The sequence below is a fragment of the Barbatula barbatula genome (assembly GCF_947034865.1).
Source record: "Barbatula barbatula genome assembly, chromosome: 12".
Classification (NCBI taxonomy): Eukaryota; Metazoa; Chordata; class Actinopteri; order Cypriniformes; family Nemacheilidae; genus Barbatula; species Barbatula barbatula.
The window spans coordinates 14,682,531-14,708,602 of NC_136775.1; the positions used below are offsets into that span (position 1 = coordinate 14,682,531).

The 26,072-nt window shown below is 38.4% G+C and overlaps 3 protein-coding genes across 4 annotated transcripts; 2 read left to right on the forward strand and 1 right to left on the reverse strand.

Annotated features, from left to right (window-relative positions):
• Window positions 1-268: 268 nt before the first annotated feature.
• Window positions 269-9,755, forward strand: colq (collagen-like tail subunit (single strand of homotrimer) of asymmetric acetylcholinesterase; the record flags this gene model as incomplete). Its single annotated transcript, XM_079469938.1, has 17 exons — window positions 269-359; window positions 1,650-1,753; window positions 2,102-2,212; window positions 4,067-4,111; window positions 4,278-4,304; window positions 5,415-5,486; window positions 5,866-5,928; window positions 6,034-6,060; window positions 6,646-6,690; window positions 6,794-6,829; window positions 6,918-6,998; window positions 7,087-7,183; window positions 7,772-7,905; window positions 8,073-8,192; window positions 8,986-9,112; window positions 9,349-9,451; window positions 9,686-9,755. 17 exons carry the CDS (start codon window positions 269-271, stop codon window positions 9,753-9,755), a joined length of 1,353 nt encoding a protein of 450 aa, XP_079326064.1.
• Window positions 9,756-14,230: 4,475 nt separating this feature from the next.
• Window positions 14,231-23,123, reverse strand: plekha8 (pleckstrin homology domain containing, family A (phosphoinositide binding specific) member 8). Its single transcript, XM_079470295.1, has 13 exons — window positions 22,913-23,123; window positions 22,433-22,549; window positions 22,108-22,263; window positions 21,363-21,493; window positions 20,974-21,132; window positions 20,801-20,847; window positions 20,617-20,726; window positions 20,278-20,530; window positions 18,619-18,704; window positions 17,659-17,717; window positions 16,977-17,178; window positions 16,785-16,846; window positions 14,231-16,694 (listed from the first exon to the last, which is right to left on the reverse strand). The coding sequence occupies exons 1-13, from the start codon at window positions 22,950-22,952 to the stop codon at window positions 16,497-16,499; spliced, it is 1,620 nt and encodes a 539-aa protein (XP_079326421.1). The 5' UTR covers window positions 22,953-23,123; the 3' UTR covers window positions 14,231-16,496.
• A 179-nt stretch (window positions 23,124-23,302) lies between these two features.
• On the forward strand, window positions 23,303-25,768 carry fkbp14 (FKBP prolyl isomerase 14). 2 transcript variants are annotated; one of them, XR_013787379.1, is made up of 5 exons: window positions 23,316-23,694; window positions 23,856-24,007; window positions 24,104-24,231; window positions 24,320-24,956; window positions 25,004-25,063. XR_013787379.1 is itself a non-coding variant. In XM_079469249.1 (4 exons), exons 1-4 carry the CDS (start codon window positions 23,498-23,500, stop codon window positions 24,476-24,478), a joined length of 636 nt encoding a protein of 211 aa, XP_079325375.1. In that variant the 5' UTR covers window positions 23,303-23,497; the 3' UTR covers window positions 24,479-25,768. The 2 variants fall into 2 exon arrangements, 1 of the variants encoding a protein (XP_079325375.1); XM_079469249.1 differs by having other exon boundaries at window positions 23,303-23,694; window positions 24,320-25,768.
• Window positions 25,769-26,072: the final 304 nt, after the last annotated feature.

Genomic DNA, 26,072 nt, shown 5'->3' on the forward strand with positions numbered 1-26,072 from the left:
CTATACTGTTGTGTTTTCTTTATGCATTTGCCGCAGGGGGAAACAAAAGCAGTTTTGGCTGTAGTAACAGGCTAATATTGGCTACAGGGGGCAGCTGACCGGCTGCCTTCTGTATATTTAGCTCAGGGCCAATACATGGGAGAAGCGTAACAGATATTGGCTGGCGTTCACATCTCCTAAAGGCGTGGGGCTTGTGAGAGAGAAGAGTAGAGGGTGGCTTCCTCAGATCGCTCATCTGCGCTGTTGGAGAAACACCGGGGCTGGCAGCATGATTCTACTCACTCTTGGACTATATTTTCCTCTCCTCTGCTATGTGTCTTCACTCTCTTTCGTCGATAACGTTTTGCCTCTCCGGGCAGGTGAGACAGCACACATCAGCAGATCTGTGTCTTTGTGCATGATGGGTGCATTAATAATGATTTCTCTTACGGGAAGTTTATGTTTGCACATGATATGAAAATTTGCAAGACCTGCGGCTGCTCCATAAGAACCAAGCAATTAAATGAATGCATCCGTTTGCATTATAGTTTCATTCATGCTCTTGTTATTTTAATTCATATTTAGAGATTAGTTATAAATTGGACATGTTCTGTCTGCAGTGATGTTCTGATGAACGTTATTTGCAGATCATATATATATGTGTTAACACTTAAAGAAAAGGTTCTTAAAAAGTTCCCTTTAAAGCAGTATGATTGTCATATAAAGAACATTTACACATCCTTCCTGTTGCATGCAAGGTATATTGTAATGAAAAATATTCTTTTAGACTAGAAAAAGACAAGAAAGGTGATTCTTTGTCTTAAAGATTTTTTGGGAACAGAAAGTGTTATGGAGTTTACTTAAACATTTTGGAACACGCATGTTAACGGAGTGTTTTAAACAGTAAAAGGACTCTAAGATGTTTCCATTTTTGTAGTGTAGGCTCCCTAAGGAAAAGTAGAGATACTCCAAGTTTGCGGTAAATTTACGCACCAGCATAAATGAATTATGCGGCTAATGGTGAAATGGCTGTGTGTCAGTTTTCAAATACTGCAGTGAAGAGGTCATTTGAAGTCACTTTTGGGAAGTTTTACATCAATCTGAAATTCTGAAAAACAATAGCACTGATATATTTTAAGATCCATCAGGGCATATTATTTTCAGTTTAGACAGCTCAAACATACACTAACCCTAAGCTGTCTGTGAACCCGGACCATCAATTCTGAAAAGACTTAACCACTTTAACACAGGTTTTAACATTAAACCAAAAAAAATCATATTTAATATGATATTTAATATTGAATTAATCGAAATTGTGGTATTTAAGATTTGTAAAATATTTAAGTCTCACATTAATATTATAGTAATATAACAAATCTAATATTTTTTAATCATATGAACCTAATTAATATGAATATAATACTGTAATGACTGTGATTGTTTACATTACAGCCCGTTAAAACAGATTGAGCGTATTGACTTTACTGGCACTTCTAAATCTTTAAACATCTAATAGTTTTCCGTAATGGGGACTTTGTCATATCAAGCATCTGATAGCTGTCATGTGTTCCTCTCCCTCTTTTTCCAAAGCAGGGGCGTGAAACGCTGTTCCGTTGAACCACGTGTCCATGTGCATGTTCCTCATGACCCTCGTCTCGTCTCATCCACAGATCTCCAGTTGCTGGAAGCCAGAAAGATATTCAACCCCTGCTGTTTACTGACTCCTCCACCCCCCCTCTTCCCTCCACCTCCTTCGCTGTGGCGGAGGTCTCTGGTGAGTCCCCATGCGTGACCCTTGATCCAGGACCTGTAATTGGTTCTGATGTGTAAGTTACAGGTACTTGACATCCATATGGCGTGGATAAATTATATTTAGCTGTGCTTATATTATCTGTATGATCTCTGCCAGATAATTTTTGTAAAGTATCTAAAGTGATAAACCAAATAACTAATGTTTAGTACGTTTGGTTGTCAAATGTCGGTCATAAATGTTGTTTTATGTATGAACTCTCTTAGACTGAGATACACCAAATGAAGGGAACTTAACTAAATAACTAATATATAATACATTTTGTTATCAAATATAAGTCATAAATGTTGTTTTATGTATGAACTCTCTTAGACTGAAAACAGAGATACACCAAATGAAGGGAACTCAGAGGAGAAACACAAACCCACAACCAATGTGTGTTCCCCAGGACCCCCAGGACCTGCAGGACCTCCTGGCACTCAGGTACGGGCTTTCTAGTTTGCAAAATGCTCCCCGTTTGCATTTATTTCATATTTAATATACATTAAAGACTTGAGTACGATAAGTGTATAAATAATCTGTATTGTGACAATTTCTTTTCTTTTCTGAGGTTGAATGGAAAGCAAGATCTCTACATGAATGATATTGATACAAATGTTAAACGCACAAAATCTGACATTCCCAAATATATTTCAAATATATTTAATGCGCAAATTTGCTAAATATTAAACTGAAGGTCCTCCAGGGAAGTTGAGTATTGGTTTATCACAATGGTCAGTTCCTGCGCTGTATTTAGCCTTTATAGAGCTCTCAGCACGAGAGAGCCGTGTGAGTAGTGACACGGATGCGACCAGCTTGGCCCCCCGCAAAACAGCAGGCCATTAACGCTCCACATATAGATCAGATGGAAATAAACCTTTTTCCACTGCCAGCCTCTGTTTCATCATTCCATTCTTAGAAACAAGCCCGAGAAACACACACAGACAGCCAAACCCCCTGAGAGAGAGAGAGAGAGTTTGCGTCAGCTCTGCATGTTCAGTCTACTCAGAAAATAAACTACTGTTGAAAAGTTTAGAGTCACAAAGTGAAATGTTTTTCTTGAGCTTACAAATCTTGTGATTTAAATGTCTGAAATTAGTTTTAAAGACAAACATATAATTGTGCAAGCATATGTAACCTTGTCTGTGAAATCCAGGCTGATCTTAAAGAGAATGACATTAGGCAAAAATAGATCGTTTACTGCATTTACTATTGCATTTATTATGCCTACTGATTTTGAATACTGAAATTGCAGTTTTTTTGTACAAAAATACACTTGAAGTTGACTTCGTAAAATTTCAATCTTTGACATGGCTGTACTCGGTCAATGTTAAATATATGGTTACATTTTCACAGCAATCCATTTATGCAGAAAACTAGTAAATGACTTGAGCTGGGATTTCACAGGCAGGATCACATATTAGTTTCTGTCATTACAAAACGAATGTTTTGTTTCATAGAAATAGTTTTGAAATTGATGACATGGACTAAAAAAAAAGAAGAAAGGACAAAGTCACATCTCAAAGCGCGACAGCTTATTGATTGACTACATTGAAAATGCTATAAATATTTAATTTTGGGACTTTTTAGTTATACCATAATTCCCCCTAATTCAGTTGTAATAATTTTTATTTGATTTCGATTTTGAGTTGCCTGTTATTCTAAAATGTGACCCTAAACTTTTAATTTGAAGTCAGTTTTTAATTTCCACCAATCCTTGCTTTTATTTTATATGCATTTAAATTAGTATCAATCAAACTACAGTTGGTATGTTTTTTTTAAGTAATGACTCAAATAAGCACAGCAAACAAACACAATAAAACACAAAAACAATATGATAAAACAATAAAAACTTTCTTTGCAAAAAAAAACCCTCTTTATTTATAAACTGTCATTTCTATCAGATATATAAGTAAGGGTGATGAGATATGTCACGCAAAAATGAAGATTCTCTCATCATTTTCTCAGTCTCAGATTCTTCCAAATCTGTATACATTTCTTTGTTCTGCTGAACACAAAAGAAAATATTTGAAAGAATGAAAGTGACCAAACAGATCTCATCCCCCATTTACTGCCATACTACAAAAAATAAATACTATGGTAGTCAATGGTAGCCAAGAACTGTTTGGTTACAAGCATTCTTCCAAATATCTTCCTTTCGTGTTTAGCAGAACAAAGAAATGTATACAGGTTTGGAACTGTCTGAGGGTGATTAAAGGACATTGACATAAGTCTGTGCTATTACCTAAATTGACAAGAAATGTTTGCGATTCATTATATTATTGTGTCTGTCATCAGGGTCTTCCTGGACTGCTGGGACCACAGGGACCAAAGGGAGATAAGGTACGGGACATACTGTACATAACCTGAATCAATTGTGTGATATTAAGTTATTTTTACTGTATGTCTTTGTATATACAGTATGTTAATACTTGTCTATATTACGGTATATGTGCTGTAACTTTTCAAACCCTTTGCAACATCTCCCCCATCCCTTCTGTGTTGGCAGGGTGAAATTGGAAGGCCTGGACAAAAGGTGAGGCACTCACTGTCCTCTGCTTTTCAATAAATGGATTAAATTGATGCACAGTTAGTGAGAGACGTACTCGCACACACACACACACACACACACACACACACACACACACATACACACGCGTACACAAGAATATTCAGAGCTAGAGTAGCCTTGTCACAGATGAACGATCGATATGACCTGTATTTTACAGACATCAAAGTGCTAAACGGCAGGGGATTCTTGTGGTCACCCCATTAGATTAAATCCACAGTGAAACATCCCCACGGCCCCTTTCCCACAATGACATCGATGGGCTTGTAGTTTCCAGGAAGGCGTTTGTGTCAGTAATACCTAAAGCAGGTCAGAGGGTAAAATGAGAAGCGATGCACAGGATACTGGGTGGACTGGTGCATTGTTGTACTAGAGAGGAGTGGTGTTGCTGTAAGAAGCTTTGCAGCATTGCATAGTAATTTCGCTTAGTGCCGGGGCAGCCCAATAAATCATTCGCTTTCCCACAATCCTTCCCCTAGCACATTATTTAATTAAAGCCAGGAGACTGATGGTGTTTGGTTTGTTCTCTCTCCGCCCTCCTCTCTCTCTTTCTCCGATGGCTGCTTTGTCCCTGAAAGCACCTGCTTCTTATTGCCCAATCATCTTTGGGCGTAACCTAGTTTAGATTCTGGAAACGTCGGAAAAGAAGCAGAGGTCATAACTTTTGATACTCACTGAGTAGAAGCATAAAAAATTCATTGCGAAGGAGCATCCTTGCCGGGCACATGACAGCCTCTATAATATTTCTGATCTACAGCATATGGTCCGAGAGTCGCATTCGTTTTGAGCACATCTTTGCATATATATCTGAAAGTGCTGTCAGTTATATTATGATTTGCTAACTTATGCCAGAATTGCATTAGACCATCTCCGCATCTCCGCATCTCTGCATTCAAAGGGCCTCCATCCAAATTACAGTACTGTCCTCCAAGGACATGTCAGCTGATGTCAGCAAATCCAAATGTGCAAAGTGATTGATAGGAAAACTTTTGTTGTGTGGTGCGAGGTGACACGTGTTTTTTTTCTACGTGCAAGCATATATTGGTCTTATACTGTTTGTATTTTTTAACGGTACAGGGACGCATTGGCCCTCCTGGTCTGCCAGGGCGACAGGGAACAAGCGGATGGCAAGGACCAACTGGGCCCAAAGTGAGTCCATCAAATACAGCATTTCCTTTTTTTACAGAACGAAAATATCTTGAAAAAGTCAGATTTTAGCCAAAATGTCACTATTGAACAGTGAATAACTCTCTTGTGTATATAAGAACCTACAACATCTCTTCATGTTAATAAAGTTAATTAAGTAAGAGGATCCTTCATGAAGCATGTTTCTGTTTATCATAACACTTTTCAAATTACAGTATCATCTTGTAATAATGTGTATCTGGAATTGCATAAAATGAAACTTTGATTTACAATTCCTTTTATCTAAGGATGCCTGTGTAGAACGGACTTATAATATGGGTTTTAATTGTAGATTGTGAGTTTCGGTGTTCTGTGACATCACCCGTGTTTGTGTGTTTCCCAGGGAGAGACAGGTGACTCTGGGCTCATGGGCATGCCGGGAGCAAGAGGACCAATTGGACCCAAGGTATAAACTGTCTACACTTCCTGAATTATGACTACTTTGTGATTGGTTTATAATATAACGTATTTAATTTGAAAATGTTTCTGAATGTTCATTTATTTGATACAGGGCTTGCCTGGATTAAAGGGAGAAAAAGTGAGTACATTATTATATTTAACTTTTTAGGTAAATAATAAAAAAATGATTCATCCCAAAATGTGTATTCTGTCAATATTTACTCCTACTGCCTACTGACTTTATTTCGTGGGACACAAAGGAGATTATTAATGAACATTTATTGTAATGGCAGTTTATTATGACCCACTTGAAAGCTTACTACGTGTCAGAAAAACAACATTCAGATTTAATTCATCAAAATAAAGATTAGCTGGTTTATTTAATTTTTCATATACTCCAATACGTTTTGCTTCAAAACATAATCTGAATATTCAAAGAGAAGTTCACCCAAATATCCAAAGAGGCCTTAAATTCTCTAAACATGTTAAATGTCATGTGGGTGAGTAAAAAATCACACCAAGTAGATTTTTGGGTGAACTTCCCCTTTAAGCAATTACACAGTAAAATTGTTGTCGCCGCAATGATATCTTATGAAGTGAATAGTTCTGTGTCGCTGTTGTGCTTGCGAACGTTATGTGTAAGTGCTGTCACGTGGCTGAGCTATTTATGGGTAAAATGTAAAACATTATGTTCTTGGATTTAGTCTTTGCTCTGTCCTGTTAGGGATCACAAGGTTTTAGGGGAGAAATTGGTTTAAAAGGAGATAAGGTAAGTAACTTCAGTTATTATTCAGTCTGTCTTTATTAGAAATTGATATACAGTATGACATTAGTCTATTTGTTTACAAAGATTGTGCTATTTTCTGTTTTAGGGATTAATGGGTGTTCCAGGAATGCTTGGCCAGAAGGTATTTCAACCTTTTAACCGATATATTTATTTATTTAGTAAATAGCAGAGCCTATATATTACATGTATTGTAACATGTTATGTCTCAGGGTGAAATGGGCCCAAAAGGAGAACCTGGAAGCTCAGGGAATCGAGGACCCACCGGTCGCCCGGGAAAAAGAGGAAAGCAGGTGATCCATCCCGAAACACATAATAACAACATGGTACAAATGCTTATGGTCTTGAAATAATGACTGGTATGAATGGTGTCTAACGCAGGGCTCGAAAGGTGACAGTGGTACCATCGGGCCCATAGGAACTCCAGGCCCTCAGGGGCTCCCTGGTCACCCTGGGCCCCCTGGACAGCCTGCCACAGGTATTGTATTACATGACATTACATACCAGGACTATCTACAACAATCCGCTACGCGGCTCCTATGAAGCATAGCGTCCTACAGAGATTATAATAAATAAAATATTCAATATTTTTTTTTTATTTTGTTCATCAATCTATTTTGTCTTTGAAGGCAAATCAAATGGAATTCGTTAGTTTTCTCTCATGTGGACGTTGGTCATCTGGGTTCCTTCAGATTATATTGCAGCATGAGCTCTTGCCACGTGCAGAGACGCTGAAAGCACACATGTATCTTAAATCAGCGCAGGAAATCCCACCACAGGTTTATTTTGCTTCAGAAGCAACCTGATCCTTATCTTTAACAGGAGGGTGAAGCCCTGACATCATATTCTCGGAGTGGCTGAGCATCTTGCAGAATTACAAACATTATGTCATCACGTTATACTCAATCAGCTGTCGTCTTGTTTGGGTTTCTGTGCATATCGACTCAATTGCTTTCTCTTTGTGATAAATGAGGAGCTTGTTTTAGTAGCTCTTAAAACCCCCCGTTGCATCACACGGAGGAACATTTATATGCCATTAGCTAAATGCTGTTTACCGCTCTTTCAGGCGTGTACATGGTACAGAAAGGGGAGAAGGGACAAGCTGGCATTCCAGGTCGCTGCGGGTGCAGTGCACCCTCGAGTGTCAACAATCCCTCTGACCATCACTTGTCCTGGGGCAGTTACCCCCGAGTGCCTGCGGTAAGCCAGCAATGCGAGTGCGGTTTAGAAACTAAGCCTGAATGTCTCATTGGATCTATTTTGTTTGGGATTAAATTCAACATACATTTAAGGACCGTATTTTTTTATTTGGCTTTTAAAGCATGAGACACTCTTTGATGATTTGATATTTGACGTATTTCCTACAGATTTTTGTGGTGAATAATGAGCAAGAGCTGAATCGTCTCCAGGCTGACAATGCTCTGGCATTTCGTAAAGATCAGAGGTCACTTTACTTCAGAGACAAAAATGGCTGGATGCCAATTCAGGTAAAAGTAATAGTTGCACTTTTATTAATAGTAGTAACACTTTATTTTGCAGTATGTTCACTATCAGTGTTATTACACAGTACTAGGGTTTAGATTCAGGCTTGATACCTAAAAATAACTTATAATAATGGTAATATTAGGGCTGTCAAACTAAAAATCAAATCCAGAATAAAGGTTTTTGTTTACATAATATATGTCTGTGCATATTAATTTCGTATTCGTAAATATATACACATACATGTATATTCAAGAAAAATATAAAAATGTATAAACTGACCCAGTCAATTATTTCAGAGCTTGTTATTAACTAATAGGTGATTTCAATATAAATGTATGTAATAAGAAATATATTGGTTGTTAGTTGTTTAAAAATGTATTTAAATGCTCATGTGGTCTAATTTCAAATTACCATTCTGAGACCTCCTTGGAAGTCAGCTGGGGTCCCCTTGTGGACCACGCCCCCCCCAGTTGAGAACCACTGATGCAAACACACTCTTTTATTCTGGATGTGATCATTATTTGTATTAACAATAAATTATTTGTATAAACAATTATTTGTTTGTTGAAACACATTTTAAAGAAATGATTGCTCTCTTGATTGATTTGGATGCACATCTTAAAGGTATAATATTCAGCCTAAAATCATGATTGTGTCACTTTTTTCATTCCATGCTGTTACTCTAACTATCCATGTTGTTACTCTTACTATAACAGGAACTTACAAATCTTCACCAAGTTATTTTCCATACAATACAAAGACATATAGCTAATATAAAAAACTCTTTCGTTGCAGTTGACTCCCTTTCAGTCAATGGAGCGAGATCCTGACCAGGACGGTTTCTGTGGAGACGGCACTGTGCAGGTTGAGAACGGAGAGGAGTGTGATGATGGAAATAAGGTGGTCACAGATGGATGTGTCAGTGAGTATCAGGTTAAAACGGCAGTAACCCAGCTGACAGCTTATTCCCGTGAAACAGAAACATGCCGTGATGTGCTTCAACATTGGAATGCATCTCAAATAGGAATGAAACCATAATCATGTCCTGCATAATACCACTTTTATGTCTCTTATATCGCTCTCCCCTAAATAAAATGTCTTCTTCTTATTTTAAATATTAATACAAATGAATCAGATTCTTACACATTTGTTTCTCAGAGTGCAAACTTGCATATTGTGGGGATGGATATCGCTATGAGGATGCAGAGGAGTGTGATGGAAAAGATTTTGGGTTTCAAACATGCAGATCCTTTTTGCCTGGGTAAGATTGAGTGTTTCCGTAGAAAATATATAAAGGACAATGTGCCTATTTATTGATAATTTGACAAAAACTATGAAACTATAACTCATGTTTAAATGTTAAAAACATTATGATCATTTTATGATAAGATATGAATATTTTGATAGAATTATGTAAATCGAAAAGGATGTCATTTTTGTCAAAGAAATTTGACGTGTATCTTAATAGTAATGCCAACGTTTTTTTTGTCCCCAGATCTTATGGACGTCTTAAGTGCACAGCTGACTGCTTCATCGACTCCACAAACTGCAAGTATTTTACCTGAGGACACAAGAAAACAACAAACATCTCATTTCATCTGGCAGGTCACGAGATCCATATAAACGACTCCGAACACCACAGATAAACTGAGAGTAGATCTCATTGAACGATTATCACAAACACATTAGCTGAACTGTTGTCATGCTGTTGAGAATCCACGTAGCTCACTTGGGAAAGGAACGCTCGGCAAAGTCGTGGTCCCTCACGCTCGCGGTCTTAAGAACTGTAGCAAGACTTCAGACACCGTTCTCGGCTCTGCCCCGGCCTGGCCACCGCTATTGGCCGCAAAGAGGAAAGTGGAGAGCTGGAGGTGTCCTGGAGGTAAAGGTCTCAATACCTCAACATAGTACTGTTTCAAAGAAAAGCTGTTTTCTCATGGTCCACCTTACTTCACAAAGGGTGCTCTGTATGTGGAATGCAATGCTATAGGATTTTGCATGAGGCTGTTATTACTGTATCATTACCAAACTATGTCAAATTGAATATTATGTAGACGAATAGACCAAATTGCTGCCAAAGGAACTCTAAGACTTTATTTTTTGGGTGATCTAAAAAAAACAGTAGGTAATGTTTGTGACAGTACACTGAATACTACAGTAAGGTTGCTTAAGGTTAGAAGACCCTCCTCTTCAGGGTCTCCACGGAGGCATTTCTTGCAGTTTCTCGCGGATGTCGGCACTTAGCAAAACATTTCCATCCATATCTCAGGAAACCACTTAATCTGAACCTCTCCATCTCCAAGCATGGAGCAGGTTGCACATATTCCACTTTTTTCACTACAAGCCACTTCAATACTGTCACCTCGTCGCACGCTTCAAGAACACGCTAGAGATCTTACACTTGGGGTAAAATATAATCATATGTGAAGGCTCTCAAGCTTTACAAGTTTTGTACTGTCTGCTAATGCAGGAATAATATTCTGCTGCTATTCAGACTAAAGACTGTTGAAGGCTGGACTGTTGATGTTGTTGTTAGTGTCCAAAAAATGATTTGTCCAGTCGGAATATACCTCAGCTTATACAGTGTGCTTTAGATTTTTGTGATTACAGGACCTGAGGTGCAGAATACAGTATACAGCACTTACCTGATATATTCAGCGATAGCTCACTTAAGTATTCAAGTTACGTGACTTTTATTTTTGATCGACTGTTGGCCAGTTTCTCATAAGCTATACAATGCATTTGGTACAGGAACCTCTTTGCTTATTTTCTTCAGGATTTATTCCTGTTGATTTCATGTAAAATATTATGATGGGTATGGAATTAAGTGTATTATTCTGGTGCAACTGCATGTTTGTATTATTGTGTACTCTTGTTAAAAAGAGCAGAATTGCCACGTTGAAATGCATTGATGCTGTGTATGTGTTGTTCGGCTGAACGACTGTAAAGATAAAGTGCATTTAGCTTGTGACTGACTGTTATCCTCACGCTTGTACAAACTGAGGAAATATGCTAGCATCAAATATTGCACAACAATTAGAAAAAAAAACTTTTTTGTCCTAGTGTATCATTTGTATTAAATCATGTTTGATACTGTCATGTGACGATATGAAATAAAGCTTGAAAAGCTATACAGAATATCTCTCCTGAATAAGCATGAATCTTTAAAAAAAATACAAAGATCTTTTTATTGATAAATCTCAGCTCAGGAAAAGATGAATGAATCTTTTTTGATGCAAATGTAGGTGTATGGTTGGTATGTACCGTTGGTATGTGCCGACATTTCTATATGTTATACAATTATAGTATTTTTATACTATTTATTATACTACGCAGCATCTCCAGTAAAGCTAAATGCTATAAAAGCAATGTCAATACCAGCCAATAATATAACGTTTGAGAACGCCTCAGCTTCTGAAAAAATTATTGAAGCAAATGCTCCAGGCACAAGGAGTTATGGCAAGCCGACGCAGTGTCTCGTTATCTATCTCAGGGAACCGCGGTTACAGTCGTAACCTAAGACGTTCCCTTTCGAGGGAACTCTACGCTGCGTCAAGGTTGACACTATGTGTAACGAGATGCCCACTACGCCATACTGAATTGTGTCTGTCCAAGTGTGAAGGTGCCCACGCACATCTCAGGACAATAGAGCCTGGGATCCAGGAAAGAAAGAGAGGTCCAGTCTGTAGTACCTTATAAACATATGTGGGGAAGACCCTCCCGCAGCATCAAAAACATCCCGCATAGACGCCCCTGACAGAACGGGCCCGCAAGGAAGCCATACACCGAGTGGAATGCGGCGAGGTAGAAATTTATGAAATGCCGCAGCCTGCCATTTCATCTCCTTGAAACGGTCAACTACTATCTTGACCGCACCACCCAAGAGGCCTTGGGAGGAGAGAGGTGCATCAAGGAGCACAGTCTTATCTTTTTTCTTAATGCCTGATAGATTTACCCACAGGTGTCTCTCTGTGCCTACCAGTGCTGACATGGAGCGCCCAACAGCTTGGGCCGTCTCCTTAGTAGCCCGGAGAGTAAGATCTGCTGCTGTTCTCGTTGAGCAGACCCGGATCTACTATCTCGCCCACTGTAATGTCCCCCAGCAAGTCGGCCTGTTATGCCTGCAGGAGACCCCCTGGTTTATAGGCATGACCCAGCCTAACCTGAAGCCATATACACCTTGCCCACCAAATATTTTGTGACTCTACACGGTTTGCTGGACAATGTCGGGGATTTCAAAGATTATGCTGATTCCGGTGAAAGATAAACGGCCAACGTTGTCTTCTCATTTCTAACTTTGTTACTTAGTTTACTATAAACAACTAAGACAACGTCGTAGGACAAACGGACGTACGCACACACACACACCTCTTCCTATTTATACCTTCCGGTACCGCGTGACGTCCTCGCCAGTTTAGTTTCACACATTTTCAGATGCATCACGCTGCTGGCGTTCCCCCTAGTGTCAACCTTGACGCAGTGTAACTATATTTTACTATTGAAATGTTAAGACGATCCCAAGTTTGAACTTGACCTTTAACCTCCACGCGCTATTCAAAACGCGTTCATAAACTCTTTCTTAATCGGAAAAATGCTAATTATTAAAAACCAAGTCCTTTCCTAATGTTTTTTGTGGGCTGTACCCCCTGCTTCACTCCTAAAGATCATTAAAATGTAAACCGAATATTTATTTTACCCTCATGTTTTCCCAGGAAGTCCAATTGAGTTTGGTTTTGCAAGAGAAACGAAAGAGTCATACAAATTCTGATACAAAAATCTTGCCGTAAAAATAGAAAGCATCAGACATCTCATTCCCCAAATGTTTTTATAATTACCTTGAATTTATAAATAGATATGGTATAAGTGTATTAAAATATAATGTGTGATGGAAACGGTTTCATGTTGACTATGAGTCTTTGACATTATGATGTCATATCTTCAGAGGGCGTTGCAGTGCTCTGCTTGCTGTTCTGGACGAGTTAATGTCCAATGTACTCATCGATGTAGCTGAGTAAGCTGTGTACTAGATCACAGCCAGCTGAAGTAAGCTGGTCATCAGCATTACTGTATGCCTACTGCGTTTCTAGCCCTGCTGCTGAGAGACTGTATCGCTTTAGTGTGCGGTCTGATACTGATCAACAATGCCTACTGATCATTAGAAAGACAGAAGAAAAAAAACATACGCCCAGCAAAAATCTTGTGCCATTACTTAAGGCTGGCATGTTATTTTGTGTGTGTGTGTGTGTGTGTGTGTGTGTAAAGGTTGGCAGTAAGCAGGAGGTCCGGTACACATTTTTAAAGATGCTTGCTGTTCGATAACCGTGTTATACAGCCATATCTTTTCCCACTAATCCCATTACAGTAATTTGCCTGCAGATGAGCTTGAGCTCACATATACATTGCCTAACACAATCTGATTTCCAACTTTGTTGGGAACGTGCCAGCAAATAAGACCGTTAACAGGGGGCTGTACAGAATAGGGTGTGAGACCCTCATTTCATTTGAGAGGACTAACACAGAGGGTTGTTTAACTTTCCATTGAGGAAATCTTAGTCTTTTGTGAGGTGCGCTTTGAAATGCGGTATGTTGAGATCCTATAGACCGGGTTTTGGTGCTTAAATTAAATAAGGAAAAAAGCAGCTGTCATATTGCGACTACGATGGATTATAGGGGTGCAGGTTGAGTGGTGTCCTGTTTCGGTGAGGGTGCAGAAAAAAGAGAGGACCCCCAGCTGTCGCACGAATCTCCAGTGAAAATCCCTGAACAGGAAGGGAATGGAAAACATGCAAGGTGCCGCAGAACTAACATTGTACTAGTGTCATGAAATCCAATTAACATTTTCCACTCGAACGGTAGCTGAATTCAGTAATGGTTTGAAGATTTGGATTAAAACATTGAAGATAATTAGTAATGTGTGCTGTGGTGTTGCAAGCTAAGCGAGATAAATCTGGCATCCGAGTGCCAATTCCATTATGCCATTTTCCAAAGCAGGTCTCCAAAATGTCTTCTGTTGTAAGGAACGCAACACATCTCCTCGAAAAACTGTTATGGGGTCTATTTAATATACATTACGTTACAGCAGTAAATCTAGTTACATTAAATTATTCATCAAGTAATAAATGTTCAAATGTAATCCTCCTCAGTCTTTATCAAGTATATGCAAAAGCACACGCAAGAACAAGCTTTCTATTTCTGCCCCTTAATGAATCCAGTGATCAAGTGTGTTGTTCTTGAGCATATCCTAGCAACCACACAGATATTAAAGGATTAAAGGAGTGTCATAGCCGCTATAGCATTACATGTATTTCAAAGTACCAATTGGATGCACGGATATGCCTTTTACTGCCCACCTCAAATGCAAAATGAATTACCTGTGCTAAGAATTGCATATCTTTATATGTTGAGATTAAAAACATTACATGCAGTTCAGTATAAATGTCGATACAGTTTATAAACAACACTGGGGACGTAAATAAAAAGAACTCTTTCATATAATAAATCAATCATTCATACATCTGAAATACATGAAACGACATACTATACAAGCATACTGTTTTAATACTAATCAATGAGAACTCGGTTTACTGCTTTTGGAAGGAACAAGGAGGACTTAAGTAAAATCAACAAATTTAAAACTTGACATATTGGTGCAAAGATTTCTCAATGAATAGAGAAGAAATTTCATCAACATTTTAAAATGAATTTTAACATTTAAATGTATTTAATGTTTTGAAGGTTAATGTGGTTTTAAGATTAAATTGGTCTCAAGGACACAGTGGATAAAAGCTCAGATATTTCAGTTCAACAAATATTTGCAATTTAAAGGGCGTGTAATAAGTTCTATAACAAGTATTATTTATAGTTTTTAAGATCATGCCGGGGCTGGATTCACAAAACATTCTTAAAATCCCAGTGAAATTAATTTATTTATTCATTCAATATTACAGTGTTTACTGTAAATAGTTTATTAATGTGGGTCATTCTCTTTTTTTTATTCGTGTGCCCTCATAATCTTCAATTAAACCCTGAAAATTAACTTCCGTCCTGTGATGACTATCCATTTTAAATGACTGTCAGTTCAACGGCTATATTTATACATCCAGCCAAATCGCAGAGAAAGACAAAAGCCACGGCCAAGATTTTTTCTCATTTGAAATTCCATTTCACTCAGAAATGCGTCAAAATACGGAAGCTAAAACGATCACGTCATTTTATTCTTATGGAAAAAATTAAGATGTTCTTAAGACACCATTTGAGAAATTCTAAAGGAACATTTTTACGAGCTTCCTATAATTTATCTTAAGAACAATCTTATATTATGTCTTAAGAACAGTTTCGTGAATCCGCCCTGGTAAATTCTTCTGTCAGAGGAATAATAAATTAAATCTATGGAATGGAATAAGAATAAATTCTAAACCTTAAAGATTAATAATCTGTGGTTAATTATGAATAGTCTAAATCTGGATTCATTTTGAAATATATAAACTAAACTCATGCAATGCAACGTGCACAAATTGGTATCATGATTTCAAAGCGTGTGATTCTTACAATAAAATCAACGACACAATCCCTAATCATATAAATAAGTCAATAAATAACGTCGCAGAGGAAACCACATCATTCCTTCTGAAGATTAATACAGAACTCAGAATGCATTACAGAAATTAAAATGACTGCTTAAACAGTTACAGGTTCTGTATAGTGAGAACTGTCCCCACTAAACCCAAAAGCACTCTCTCCTTTGGTCCCTCTTACCAATCTTTATATGATGTCCTGGATTTCATCCATTATAGCTAAATAGTAAACAATGACATTATAAACAGTACTCTGTACTTTTAACAAGATGTTTATGATACACCTTCATCTGAATCTCTGAAGGTGAATGAGAGGCCAGTATCTAAATGAAAGTAATGCTGAGAAAATGTCAAGGCGGTAGAGCATGATATTGAGCATATCAATTCCGTAACACTGTGACTTCGCTTCAATACACTTAAACTCACCGTGTGTTGATGTTAGCTTCACTTGTACTCTGATGCACAAGTATATGAATATAAGAGCTTGAAGGAATACTACCCATTACAGCATTATGTGTTTGACAGCCATTTAAGTTTTCCAGGGAAAACTTTTAGTGTTCGAGTTGGAGCCTGCTAATGGCACGTTAATCACAACACACTTCTATTGGGCGGTTTTAGTAAGCCACGCCCAACAGAACCTGTCACAAAAAGGGCTCGGTTATCAAGCGAGAGAGTTTCGACTCTGAAACACAGATAAGCGGCTTGAACAGTAAGCTCTATTCACTGTGTCTGTCAGACGACCTCATCTGAATCCAGGCCGTACTCGTCAAAGAGAGCATCCAGGATGGACAGCTGTTGCTCCATAGCTGGCAGGTAAAGGCCCAGATCTCTGTGCATGCCCGTGGTAAAGCCCTCTTTCAGCTCATCGCCTTCATGAGAAACCAGAGCAGCCATGAAGCCATCATAGGATGGGGCGGCACGTAGAGCCAGCTAATGCACGCAAGCAAACACAAAACAGAATCAGAAGGGTTTGAATTTGCGTCGTCACTACATTTGAATGGAAAAAGCAGTAATACTTACCGCAAAGACGCCTCGTACGACCCATCCATGGTATTGCCTTAGTGTTTTTCCATATGCTTTATCTGGAAAAGGCAAGAAATAAGCACATTAAAAAACAAAATCGTAAAAAGAGACTTTCAAAAGTTTATTTCTGACCATTTAAGAAGTCACTTTAAACTGTATTACTGTTTTGCATTAAATGATGTGACTCACTAAGAGCTCCTTGGACGTCCTTCACCCCAGTGTTGATTTCACAGAGGAACTCTTTGAGGAACTTGAGTCCACGTTTTAGCCACAGCAGAGCTTCCGTGGCTGAGTTTCGCACCTGGGCCACCTCCGTCTCCATCTCATGCAGGACGATGCTCTGCAGGGTGGTGAAGGTCTCGGGATCGGACACCGCCTTTTGCTGGATTTTCTGATGGAGCGAATTAATATCAAATCTCATGAAGAGATCCAAATTTCTGGTTGCATTTTGTACTTTGATATGGAAAACACCTGAATTGTATAATGCTGATCTTTATAAATGGAATGCAATATAAGCTTTGTCGCCACCTAGTGGTAATGATGACATGCCAACCAAGAACAGAAACAATGAATGTTCTTAAAAAGAATGTATTATATACAAATATTTTTTATTTATTTTATTTTAATATGAACTTCAAAATTATAAATAAGAAATTTGGCCAGTTTGTTCTAATTAAAATATATATATTTTTTTGTTTGTTTTTATAGGGAAGGATTTTACACTTTCTACTAGAATATTGGAAAAATGTGGTTTTACATCCATATTGTAATTTCTCTATTATCTCAAATTTGCAACATATTAGACGAAAATTTGTCCAATCTAAAAAGATAATTTGGGCCTTGAGAATTTGATATCTTTAAATGTACTTACCTTAATGTTTCCCACAAAATCCATTTTAACAGGAGCAAAGACGGTTGGTCCAAGCTTGTCTGAGGGGAGAACGTTTTAGTAAAAACTTTGTTGGATGAACTGCTATTTTCCGAGTTTGTGAAGATAAATTGTATTTCTAACGCTTATTTGGACACTTATATCGCACTTAGTAATGAATGTCATTGCATTAGATACAAAATATGTGTTTGGGGCACTGCAGACAAATGATATTGAACTACTACCCCACTAGTCCTAACATTATATTGGTTCATTTAAAACCTTTACATTAGTGTCCAAGCCAACATTTTACTACCATCTGACAACAAGAAAGCAGCAATTTCTGTTTTCTTAATTTAAAAACATATATGTACTGTTTTAGATGTAAAACTAAAGCTTTTTTTTAAAGTTGTTTCAGAAGTATTTGCTTTTCATGTCATCAATACAAAACGGTAAACACACAATTTTTAAGCATGGCTTAAATGTCCATGTTTATGTTGTAAGAGTCACGGATGAGAGATTTCGTTCCAGTTCACGTGTAATCCTTTAATCCACAGTGATTCATTCATTTTGAATTGACCCACCACCACAGAGACGCACCACTAATATGACCTAAACTCATTCACCTTTAGTGGATTTTTGAGTGACACGGTTTGACGATGTTTAAGTCCCAGCATCCCTGTTCAGATACTCACCAAACTATCCCATAAATAGACATAGCAGAGCATGCATACCAATGGAAGGGATTGACTAAACTGAGAAATACCTGATGCAAATGATTTTAAAGAAATGGAGGCACATGGTGAGCCAACCCATGCCAGAAGTCAAGAAAATTTCCCCAAGTAGCCTTTTTAAAAGAACAGAACTAATGCAAAAGCAGCCCAGACTCAAAGAGGGAAAACAAAGTAAATAAAAAGCGAATGCATGGAAAAAGTGAGGAAGGAGAGAAAGAGACCGTCCTACCTAAAACTGGTACTATAGCATAGCAAGAATCCAAAAATGCTTGTGTGGGAATACCACTGCCGTCCTCCAGTATTATATCACTAAATCTACAAGAAAAAACCACAGACATTCAGGCAATACATCAAAGCATTTGTTCGCAAGTCAACAGAATGCACATTTATTTGAGCAAATAAAACACAAAATACAACAAGCAGGCAGAGCCCAAACAGAAGGAATCACAAAGCATGCAAACAATGAGATTTTACTCGCCCTACTGGAGTACAGCACACATTACATATAGGTTTTATGATTTCACACATTGATATAACACTAAAAAGGATTCATATCTTTGATAACATTTCACATGTTCCTTTGTTTCAGCCAAATGAAGGCTGCTGAAGCAAATAAGTGTGTTGCGGTTACTTTACAGTGTGTGATCCTATTACTGCATACAGAAGATAAAAGAATGATAGAGCAAAATAATCTACAAACCCACATCACAGGCAGGCCTCATTTTGAGAGATCAAAAGAAAACATACTACAGTAAACACTTCGACATGTCATATGTTGAAAGCATTCCATTGAATCTTTCAGACCTTGTTTTGCACCCGTCTCATCAAAATAAAATCATGCTCATTCTTTTATTAACAAATTACTATTTATTTTCCAGGGATGTAACAATATTATCGATATGGTGTTATCCAATAGCAAAATTGTCTCAATATCACCATGGTCACATGACTGGAAGAAACAATGGGTCTTCCGGGCCTAAGATAATAGATGTTACCTATGGCTAGGTCCATCTGGTGCGGAGCACCAGTTGTGATTAGAGGATAAAGGAAAGAGGACGCTTATGACACGTTTCCAAGTCATTGTCATTTTAAATATTGCAATAAATGCCGTGCCGTAGACTTTATACCGAGGTATTATCGCACAGTGAAATTTTGATACGTTACATCCCTATTATTTTCTCATCTTACTGTTCATTTATTTATTTGTTGGAAGTTTATATGTTGTGTGAGCATGATTAAAGTATCTGTCTGTTAGTTTGACTGGGTTATCAACATTTGGTCATCCAATCGTATGAGTTTGGGGGTGGGACTATCTGTTCATACAATGGCAACCAGTTTGATAACAGCCACCTTCGTCAGGTGATGCTAAGGGTTATCAAACGCATCGAGGAATACTAAAAATAAATTACTTTTATTCGTTTAGCAGACCAGAAGGGATAGTTCGCGCAAAAAAATATTCGATCATTTTTTCACCCTCATGTAATTCCATAACCTTTATGACTTTCTTCTGCAGATTTTTTGAAAATCATTGTATGAACACAAAACCACGGAGATGTCTCAAAATATCTTCTTTCATGTTTCACAGAAATGAAAGTCATATAAAGGTTTTGAAACATATGAGGCTGAATAAATAATCACAGAATGTTTATTTTTGGGTGAACACAAACAATAAATATGTCAATTCCCCTTGCACCTGGTCCGGACAGTGTTGCTAAATTATGATCCCTCAATTTAGATTGAAATAAAAATAGTTTACAGTACATTTCTGTAAATAATACCATAGTGTTTTAAACAGCAGCATGATTGTGTGATATTGAACTGACATGTGTAATACACTGATCTCATTCCATCAGTATAAAGATCACAGCTCGATCACGGCGCCTCATACCTGTGACTCATGGTACTGAAGAATGTGTCCACCTTATCTTCCTCTTCCTGTTTATTCTCACCCTGAGGCTCATTCACTTCCAGGATAGCCTGGATTTCATCATTGACCGTTGGATCTTTGTTCTGTGCATGGTTTGCTTCTGTCGGTCTGTTCTTCTCTTTCTCCCCTGCGGACTCTTCAGGGTCATGTGTGCTTGAGAAAGAGCCATTCTGAGGGTTACCTCCTTCTTGGTGTTCCTCCTCTAAACTGATTTCTAAACACGAAACAAACAGGTTTGGCAATGAGGATGACGTCACTGAAAGTGCTTCACGTCTAAGCAGCTCTGAGCTCAGATGATACCTGCAAGAGGTGTTGGTATGTTGTCTTGTGGAGATGCTTCATATCCTGGTACACTCTTTCCTCTCTCGTGTGCTCTTGTATTACCTGAGATGCTCACTGAGTCCTTGAGTCTGTGTAACATATTTTCAAGAGATGAGTAGTGCACAACTGATCCAAAATGTTGCATTGGTATACCGTAACTTACTTTTCTCCTGGGTGCAGATTTTTTGGGTCATTCTGGATCATTTTGATCTAGAACAAAAATGGACATTCAAGGTTTGACTAAACATTTTTAGGTACAACAGTAAAATGCACAACAGCTACTTCATTTTTTCTATTTTTCTGATGCTTTTTCTACAAGGCGATTATGTTAAATGCCTTCTGAGGTTTGACGGTAGCCACCGGGGGAGAACCAGGTGGGGTCTGACTCAAGAGGTCTGGATTAAAGGTCCGGCTGGCGATCTGCATACACTCCTCCAGGGTCTTCAAGAAGGTGGTACATGTTGACTTCACCATACTCCCGTTCTCATTCGCAACCTAAAAACCACACTTTTTAAAGTCTCATCAGATGACCCGCATAATAAAGCAAAAATGAAAAGACAAAGCATAAAATTACTTCGATTTTTGACAAGCTTATATATTTAAGGTACGAGAGGGTGTGCGATAACAGTTATTGGTAATTCCAAAGCTGTGACTTTAGCAAAGCCTTGCTTTTATAAGATGTTATTTTTATTGATGAATTCAAAATGAGACAAACATTGCCCTACCTCCTCAGAATCACCCGCTGTCTCAGGTAGAGGACTGTCTTTTATTTTGTTCACTTGTTGGAGGAGAAGGTCACAGTAAAGCCTCAGCTCTGACATTTTTGTTTTCAGGGCCTCTGTGTTTTCCTGGAGCTCTGGAAATATAAAAGAGGTCTATTTTTCATTTTCATGATAGACACACGGGTGATAGACAGGTTTTTCTGGAGGAAGAAACATCAAGACTTGATTAAACAAACACAATTATTGAACATCATTTTTTCTGTGATGATGTATTTCCTTTTGAAAAAAACAATCGGGGGAAATCTATTAAAGAGTTTGTCCGAACTAGTTAACGGCTAGTTTTTAATGCTAGTTACGTATCTGCATTGATGAAAAAATTAGGGTATCATGCTTTATTATTTGTTAGAGGAGGCATGTTATTCCAGAGAGCATTTTATTGGACTGTAACGTTTGTATGCATGCCCCTTTCAATGAAACAATGATCGAAAAAGTAGATAATGTCTATTTGATCATTTATTTACCCTCTTGTCATTTTCAACCTGTATGACTTTCTTCTGCAAATCACAAAAGAAGGTATTTCGAATAATGTTGGTAACCAAACAACATTGGACCCTGTTGACCTCTTTTTGCACACAAAACCACTGAGGTTTTTCTCAATATATCTGTTTCACAAAAGAAAGAGTCCAAGACAGGTACATACACGATGACAGCGTTTTATTTTACGGTGAACTATCCCGATGACTCTCACCTTTCTCTCTCTTGGTTCTGTTGTCTGTCAGACAGGCTTTTGCAGTCCCCAACGCCACAAGCCATTTCTGCCTCTCTGCGGCGTTTATTGCCCTGAGATAAAAGTACTGTTCTCCTGGAATGATCAGATCAAGCCTGGTGACATCTGACGGGTGAACTACAAGAGATGAGGGAGTACAAAGACAGCGGATAAGCCATTGTCTGTCTTTTGTAAGAACATTAACAATAGCTGCAAACCGCAAGGGAATGCAGAGCAACTCTTCTGTGGCACATAAAGCAACACTGTAACTTCGTGCGATGTAACTATTAGCGCTGGTTATTCTTACCTTGTATTTCGCACACAGAGATTTTAATGCTTCCCTTGCATCCTTTCCACGCATCTTCTTGGGAGTCATAGTAGGAAAGAGTTCCTCCATCGAGCACAAACCAGCGGGGCTGCCAACCTTTACACAGAAAAGAAATACACGTTATGGTGTTGTTGACAGGCGTGTGATGGCAATCGTGTACAGAACATGGCTTGAATAAATCCAACTTAGAAATGTAGTGATGTTAAATATAGTCTTGATCCAACCGGTCTCCATGCAAATGACATGATCAGCAGTCCCAAACAACAAATCAAACTCCTCCGCGATCTAGAGGTCCGATGTGTTCAAGATGATCAATCTTTATATAAATAAACATTATAACAGCACAGCCAAACACCCCTCGAGCTTAACTTAATTCACTCCAGCTAGCAAACAGGCTAACAGACTCGCGGTTTTGCCTAATTTACAACACATAAGTTTGAAGTTTGTCGGTACGCATACCGCTGATGTAGTTGGTCCATTTATTGAGAACTCCCTCCATGGCAAGCAACCCCCTGACAATTCATTACTTAGTCGCGGCAAGACTGAGACCAACAGGACCGCTTTGAAAAACTCGAGGTAATTCTTAACTACGACGATCTTATCGAAAAGACGTAAAGCGAGAGCCGTGCATCGAGATTACGCGATACGCGGGCGTATACGCTTCTAGAATACCAACCCATGTGACCGCGGAAGGATCGGCCCATGCAGATGACGCCAGCGGGATTCTCTCTCAACGCGCCTCCGATTGGATGCCACGTGAATGTGTAGGCGCGGTCGTAATGAGACAGCGCCAGTTACGTCGAATAGAAATGGGATTTTGTTAAAGGAGGCGTGTCTTCAAAGGAAGCTGACCAATAACAGCATAGCGCTTTATTTCAGGGTGGTCGCAGCGTACGTAGGGCAATTTTGGGGTCTGGGAATGCGCCTCAGCCTGTAGGAATTTTGCGTGCCACGTAGCCGCTCCTGAAGAAATTACTCGTTAGGTTTGTCAGTTTTTTGCAGTATTATCTGTAAGAGTTAAAAGTTTTCTTTTTTTATTTAGAGATGATTCCAGAGTTGTGGACGTGCATTTTCTCTCTATTCTTCTTTTATGTGCACGGAGCAAAACTTCCGGAGCCTGAAGTGAAAATTGAAGTCCTATACAAACCTTTCCTATGTCACCGTAAATCCAAATACGGGGATATTCTTCTGGTTCACTACGAGGGGTTTCTGGAGAGCAATGGGACAAAGTTTCATTCCAGGTGACAGTTTATTATGAAGCGGCATTCTGCAAATAAATCTTGCAAAGCAAATACGCACGCACTGAGAATGCATTTCACATTGTATTTTTAGGAATACACAATTTCTATGCTGTGTATGTGTCAAGCCTTTAATACCGATGCACATGTCATTCACCTGGCAGCCGTCACAATGGAGACAAAAATCCTGTCTGGTTCACACTGGGAATCCGTGAGGTGATCCGGGGATGGGACAAGGGTCTTCAAGGAATGTGTATAGGGGAGAAGAGGAAACTAACCATCCCTCCGGCTCTCGCTTACGGCAAAGAGGGCAAAGGTGTGTCAGCAGCATCTTTAAATTAGATGCACTTTGAAGGACATGCAGTATATAGAGTTTCAGGTCTTACCATGTACTAAATATGGCTTTTCCCAGGTATAATTCCTCCAGAGAGCACCCTGATCTTTGAAATGGAGCTCATGGAGATCCGAAATGGGCCTAGGTCACACGAATCCTTTCAGGAAATGGACCTCAATGACGACTGGAAACTTTCCAAAATAGAGGTTTGTCAAGATGTACTTGAATGAGTCTTCATATGGCATCTGGGCTTTTATAAAAAGCGCGTAGTTATCAAACACCTTTCTGTTTCAGGTGAAGGAATACCTGCGTAAAGAGTTTGAAAGACACGGGTACCCTCCCAATGACACTCACCATGAGGCGATGGTTGAGGACATCTTCCAGAAGGAGGACGAAGATCACGATGGATATATATCAGCTCGGGAATTCACTTATAAGCACGATGAACTATAAAGAGTATACGGTCCTGCATAACCTTAGCAATGTTTACATTCAAAGTGGTTCCAAGATTTTCTTTGAGACTTTAACAAATTTTACATCGAACTATGCAGTATTGGAAGCGACTGTTACAGATCTACAAATCTCACGTCTGTAATGTATTTTAGTGTTTTACTCAGGTGGTACCTACTGTTCAATTAGTCTGTTGATATTCGAAGATTGCAGGAAATATTCATTCTTAATCGCAGTGTCTGCTGCATAGGAGAATGTTTAGCTTCTGAAGTGCCTTTTTGACTAATATATGACACATTTCAGTTTTTTATTAAAATTTTACATTTTTGTAGTTTGTTATGTATTTCAGAGCCAAAGAAACTAATAATGTTTACAATATTTAGAACAGGTAATTTTATATTGCACCTTGTCTATGCCAGCGCGGCATTACGAAAGACATTAGAAACCCATTGTAATTTTGATTTTGTCCACACTGGATGCGGTGTGACAAACTTATTAAGAACAAGCAGGTTGTCGTGTCGCGTCCAGTGTAGACACGACGTTTAAGTGTTTTATTGTGAATAAATAAAAGGAAATCATGTTGAATATACGGGTGGTTAGACTAGTCCAAGACTATAATAAGTGAGAGCTGTCCAACCTGAAAACAGCTTGCACTGACATATCTCAAAATACATCAGTGCTTTGTGCTGTCTCAAAATGCACACAAGTAATGTTTTTTGTAAGGCATGTTTGTTAAAACAACTATTTTCTTATTAAACTAAGGCCTAGTTCTGGTTTAAACTAATCCCAGCCCTTGAAACCGCCACGACTGCTTGTAAGATGTCATTCTATTCAGCGGTACTAGAGGGCGCTGTTCTCTCAATTTCTTGTCGTGATACAAGACTTGAGGATGCAAATGCAATGTGTTTTTTGCTGATATTTTTGTTTGTTTGTAAAACACGCATTTTGAAAGTTCTATAACTAACTCAATACAAAACACGCCCTCATATTTCTTAGCTCTGAGAATAGAAAAAAGCAATTTGCTGTTATTTGCTAAATATAAAACCAGATGCAAATCTTTTGCATCTATCATTCATCGGTGTAACATACCCAACCCAACTATAGGGGGCTCTGCAATATCGTGAAATGCGCATGATGCAACCGAATAAGAAAAGCTGTGAGACACCCAGATAAAATGCAGTCAAGTGACCTTTCATGACACAGAGTATAGGTATTATCACACACCTACATGAGACAGATGACAAACTAGTGTACTTTTACAATATTCTGATGTTGTGTATTAAAATGTGCATAGAAGAACAATTGCACATTGCCACGTTTAACAACATTCCATTCCTAAACAAGGCATTAAACATTCATAAACTATTGCTATTAAACATACAATTCAATTCCCATTCTCAATTAAAGGAAGTACTAATAACAAATGTAAAACAGTTAGCTCGCATGATCAAAGAGACTACGTCCTACATTTCTACATGATGTGTTTTTATTATCAGCATCCATTTACATTTACATTTAGTCATTTAGCAGAGGCTTTTATCAATTTTAGGGGTAACCAGTGTTTTGTGTTAGGAGTAGGTGTCATGGCACTGTTCCT